We start from the raw sequence: 5843 nt of genomic DNA, 5'->3' as shown, positions 1-5843 counted from the left end.
GTTATATTGTTATATAACACTCCTAGTTATATTGTTATATAACACTCCTAGTTATATTGTTATATAACACTCCTAGTTATATTGTTATATAACACTCCTAGTTATATTGTAAAATAGAATGAATAAAATGTATTGTTGCAATTTTCCTCAACAGGTGGTCTACTAACGTTACCCCCAGAGGTGATACAACTAATAATAATAAGGGTCTATAAATTCTAATATTTTGTTATCATTTTCAATTAGAAATATTTTTAATAAACAACATAGACACATATTCATCATTTTAACAAGCTGCATGTTAAAAGGACTATTCTTCAATGATTTGAATTATAGGAATCATCTTCATAATCATGTTACAAGCATTGTTGAATATTGAAAGAGCCGATCTCTAAAGTACTCGTGATACTCTCAAACCCAAAATAGGTTATACATTAATAAAAATTTAATTCTACATTTTATTATTTTTTTTTTTTTAAATTCACCTAAATACAACAATTAACATCATATATACCTTAGCCACAGGGTCTTCTTCTTGCGGAGATTCTTCAGGCAATTGTTGGGGAAGGGTTGACGCACTGGGCTCCTCATTGGCACTTTTACATCCACGCCCACGATTGAGATTAACACCTTTTACCAACCCATGAGGCTACGGAAGAAACAGCAACAATTAAAAAATAAATTTAATTTTAGATTTAATATGCTTATTAAATGCTATTATTAGCATAAATAAATAAATAAAAAGAAAAGTTAACTTACAGCATAATTCCTTTGAGGTTTCAATCTCACATCATAGGTTTCGAAGGCATAGCTCTTGGTACAGATATTTGATGACTTGGGCTTCGGTATTTTGGCAAATATCCTCGCATTTTTATCGACACGATATTCACAAATGTAAGTATGCTGCGGAGATGACCCGATGGGCCTGCCTTTGCAATAGGTGTTGAGATCGAGGACCGTACAGTGTCCCATGACTAGGTCAACGGGGACGACCTCGTACAGCGGTACTCTCATAAGTTCGTTAGGGAAAAATCTTCTTGTCGGTTCGTGGAAAGTTTCATGTGGTCGCAGGTAATGATGGCCAAAAGCAAACCTGTCTCCCCTAAAATAAAGCAAAATAAAAACATTAAAGATAATAACTTGAGATCATTTTAATTAATAAATAATAAAATGATTGAGGAAAAACCATTTGTTTTTTATTTCATTACATCCACAATCTTTTATTATAAAACTATATAACAAAAAAAAATGAAGTTATAACAATAAAAACATTTAAGGTTAATAAAAAAAAAAAAAGTTATCTGTAATGTATACATACTTGCTATCTTTCCATAACCTCTCGATTCTAAATATATCACAATCAGTGTATTTCCAGTTCTTAATGGTTTTATAGGTATGTTTTTCTTTAGGAACAGTTTTGCTTTCTTCATTTACAATATCTCGTAAGACATACACGGTATCACCTGTAAAATTTAAAATTTATGAAATACTGACCTTATAATAACTATGTAAAAGATTGGTTATAATAACTACAATAACCACGTACGGCCTACCCTATTACATAATGAAGCCTGATAGTATTAGTTCAAAAACACAAGTATACAAACTAAAAAATACCAGCACTAATACTTTTTATTTCATAGTGGAAAATCAAAATTAATGTTATAGGAGTTAAAAAGTAGAACAGTATCAACTTAGTAAAAGTGTATAAAGTACTAATAGCATTAGTCAGTACTTTGTTATGAAACAGAGCCCTAGCCAATCTATTAATAAAGAAATTTTTAAAAAAAGTTACAGGAAGGTCCGGAAAGATGGTAGTCAAGAAAGGTACAAAAAAAAAAATTTATTAGTAACTAATGTACAGGGCTTCATCTCTGAGTCAGTCACTCTCCTTTCTGAACTCTACCCTAATGTACAGGGCTTCATCTCTGAGTCAGTCACTCTCCTTTCTGAACTCTACCCTAATGAAATCCTACAAAACATTGGTTATTAATAAATAGATTTTCTGCTGTTTTTATACATTTCCTGACCACCATCCGGACCATCTTCTTATAATCATCACATAAGGTCAACTAATAAATCTTCCAAAAAAAAATTTGTATCATTTACAGAGTTTTATGAATTTAAAAATGTTAGTAAATATTTTTGTGTTTTTAATAAATATTCTAGTATTATTTGCCATTGGTAAATATTTGCCATTAAGATCTGGGCATTAATCATTGTATTATAAAATCAATTTCAGGTAATATTTTATTTACCCTGCTTCAGCTGAAGCTCCCCCCTCAGAAGAGTTATATAATTAACTTGATCGGAGTTATTGTCCTGATGTTCAGGCTGAGCTGGTACTTCCAAGTCCACAGAGCGCGGAGAGCACCTCTCGCAAAGATATTCTTCAGCAGAGGTATTTGCACGGACACACCATGAGTGTTGCCAAACGAGGCATCGCTCGCACTGTATCATTACGCCTTCGTCTCTAAACAGCCCGCAAATACATCGAATCACATCCTCTTCTTCTGCTCCTGCAACAAAAACATTTTGTATAAGAATAAATAGTTTTAATGTGTTAATATTGTAATATTCTCGTTTTTTAATCAATAGTTGATATTTATATATAAATGATTTTAGTTGAGTTTTTATTTTATGTATATTGTTTCAGTATTGCTTATTTGTTATTTTAAATCAAAAAGCAAGCTAACTAGTTTTCATTGTTTAAAATAAATACGCTGTTCAAAACAAGGAAGATGGCGGTGCACGTCCTTCCGAAGTGTTCGTTGAATTGTTTGTGTTGAGATAGATTGAAATTTTTCAATCAAAAATAAATTATAGAAAAAGAATAATCAAAGAACATAACAATTATCAATAAACATCGTAAATCATAGCAAATAAAGCAGAGCGATTGTACTACAATCGATTATTTATGGATCGACCAGTGAACATTGAAGATAGAAGAGAGGAAACAGGTACTCTTGATTTGACTGGCCTGGTGGAAGGACTGGAAGCCATTGCGATGAGTTTGGATACAGCATCATCGACAAGAAAATATCAACAATTATCAATCATCAGGGGAAGATGTGTAATTGATTAGTTTTGTTTCTAACTGGGATTTATTGCATTTGCGCAAAATAGCTATTAATTAAGTTTAAGTGTTATTAGTAGTGAAGTGTCGTCTGTTTCTGATTGCCTGGAAACCCGCCCTGAGAAAAGAGTCTATTATGTTATAAAATTTAAATAAAATTCTATTATCTATTTAATATTAAAATTTGTAATTCGAACCCAAGCTATCTTTTATATTTGAAATTAGTGAAAACTATTATAATTCTTTTTATTTCATTTAAATGATTTTTTAATTATTACAATATATTAAGAAATACAGTTGAAGAACCAATAAAAATATAACTGAAGAGTATTATCAAAGATTCCCTCAATCCAAAACCCTTAAAGAGTGCAGAACCCAGAACGATCGTAGCTAGTAAAAGCTAGGGCAGTACTAAACATGGTTAGGGACAATCCAAAGTGAAAGGCTAAATACAATTCACTTTTGGTTTCAAAATGTTATTTTTTTCTTTTTCTTAGTCCTTTGAGGATATGTTAGAAAATGTATAAATAATCATTAAATTAAAGCCCCTGTCATAAGTAAATTCCAAAGGTCTTTTCATATAATTCCTACTTTTTTAAACTTTCTATAGTTTGTGTAGTTACCCTTAAAACATTAATTTATAACCATACTAAAATAATAATTATTTATTACTGAAGGTCAGCAAGGTAATGACAGTCCACTGTATTTTCAAATTAAGAACTAATCTTTGATTTATTTTTATTTTTTAACAAAAAGTATCAAAATTCCACTTACCAGGATCTTGTTTCGGCGGAATGAAGGAATGAGGTGGCGATGTCCCGAGTATTTCTTCTATGCTTTCTAAACTACCCAGTTTCGCAAGATTATAGATTTTCCTCAACCTCGCAGCAGCGATGCCCAGATCTGTTGTCCTACCGTGCCATTTAACAGCATTTTTAAACACAGTCATCATGTCATCATCAAAGGACTCGACAGTTTTGTAAACTCCTGTAGTGATATTTGATTCAATCATAGTAAGATCAATAGGATTTTGTATTCTTGTGTAATAATCAGCACATTTTTTCTTTGAAGGCAGATTCGTAAAAGGTGTAGATAGAGATTCTCCTTTCTCATCTAATACAAGAAAAAAAAATTGTAATTAGTATGGATGTAATTTATGGATCCATAAAAATGAGGAGCTGATTTAAGTGTATAAATAAGTTTAAAAATGAAATAATTAATTTCAATGAAATTCTAATATTCAACATTTCATTAATTCAATTGTCACAACAGTAATCAGGTAAACCAAGTGAGCAATACGTAAATATATAATCATAAATCATAATTGTACTAGTATTTAACTTAAATATCGTTAAAGTAATGAATTTCCCCAAATTATTGTTACTTATGAATCTTAATACTTCTTAAAACTATAATAAAATCATTAATTTGTTTTCCTAATACTAAAGCTGAAATCCTCTGTACAAGAAGATACTTTCCAGTAATTAAAAGAACAGCCTGCTGTCCAGGGAGATGCACCTTAGTTTAGAAATGCTTTATAGTTACTATAGGTACAGTTCTGATAATTCGTGAATCCCATTAATTGGTAGAGATTTACTGATTCCAAAAAAATCTCCCTTTAATTCATATAAAAAAAAGTCTAATCCATTCCCCTCTAAAATTCGTAATAATTTTTATCTTCCAAGGAATGTAAACAAACTTCTAATAATTCGAATTTTTCAAATAAAAATCTGGTAAAATTGTTTTTATTAATATCCATCATTTTTCTTCTGTCCATTCTAGCATTTTCTTTTAATGTATATTGGTGTTTGTCTCAGTTTGGTTTTCATAACACCTTCAAGATGATTTAACAAATCTTTTTGTGAAAGAAAACTATGAAATAATAAAAAGACATAGTGGAAAAAGCATGAGTTGGCTGTTTGCTGTTAAGAAACAAGCGGAGAGAGATAAGTGATCTTTATGTACTTTCATAACTAATAGCAAAATTCTTAATAGCATAAATTACAAATATCAATACAATTTCTGATTGTCCCTATAAACTCAAAAGCCCTTGAGAGCACAAATTATAGAACAAATACTGTATATATTTAAATTGTATTCATTATGTTTTTAAAAACATATTAACATAATGATATTGATATTTTTTATACAAAATCAATCACCTAGCTTTGATATAGATAAAAATAATTCTTACCTTTAGCATTGATGACTTCAGCATAGAGATTCTTAAATATACAAGCCAAACGGGCTGTTTTGGTCATCTCAGGGTTTTCTTGCGCTTGCGCTAACCTCCTCGTCCTGATTGATCGCGGGCAGGACAGAGCCGTGAATTGAGTCAGGAAGACTTGCTGCTGAGGTGGAGCTGCGGGGCTTGGGGCTACAACGCTCGGCGCAACACCTCCTTTCACAACTTGCTTCAACCGTTCACGTAAAACTCGGACCTTTAAAAAAAAAAATTAATAATAATCAAGTTCTTATTTATAAATTTATAGTAATGAAATGATTAGTTTACATGATTACAGATGCCACATACAAAAAATTTATGATTAGATTAATCTAACACACACAAATGTAAATGTATGTGAGTGTATGTATTGTAATATGCTCTTTTTGTGTAAATAGTATATTTTGATGTATAAAGGGTTTTTAATATGTTTTATTTTATGTATCATTTTAATATTCATTTGTTTTGTTTATCCAAAAAGCAAGCTAACCAAGTTTCATTGTTTATAATAACTTCGTGAGTCAAAAACAGAACCAAGATGGCGGT

At 30.6% G+C, this 5843-nt stretch overlaps 1 protein-coding gene across 8 annotated transcripts in view; it reads right to left on the bottom strand.

Moving 5' to 3' along the window:
• The window catches only part of LOC106685103 (histone-lysine N-methyltransferase ash1), a 231029-nt gene that overhangs the window by 2899 nt on the left and 222287 nt on the right, over nucleotides 1-5843 (bottom strand). For all 8 annotated transcript variants that reach the window (XM_067048452.1, XM_014427606.2, XM_067048454.1 and 5 more), the window contains 6 exons: nucleotides 5268-5514; nucleotides 3848-4186; nucleotides 2256-2516; nucleotides 1316-1460; nucleotides 757-1099; nucleotides 512-646 (listed from right to left, as the gene is read on the bottom strand). In XM_067048452.1, the coding sequence (XP_066904553.1) occupies nucleotides 512-646; nucleotides 757-1099; nucleotides 1316-1460; nucleotides 2256-2516; nucleotides 3848-4186; nucleotides 5268-5514 (1470 nt within the window). The remainder of the gene's footprint in view (nucleotides 1-511; nucleotides 647-756; nucleotides 1100-1315; nucleotides 1461-2255; nucleotides 2517-3847; nucleotides 4187-5267; nucleotides 5515-5843) is intronic.

The sequence above is a fragment of the Halyomorpha halys genome, unplaced genomic scaffold (genome assembly GCF_000696795.3).
Source record: "Halyomorpha halys isolate HHAL.00 unplaced genomic scaffold, Hhal_1.1 Scaffold658.1, whole genome shotgun sequence".
Taxonomy (NCBI): Eukaryota; Metazoa; Arthropoda; class Insecta; order Hemiptera; family Pentatomidae; genus Halyomorpha; species Halyomorpha halys.
This window is presented reverse-complemented; position numbering and strand designations above follow the sequence as displayed.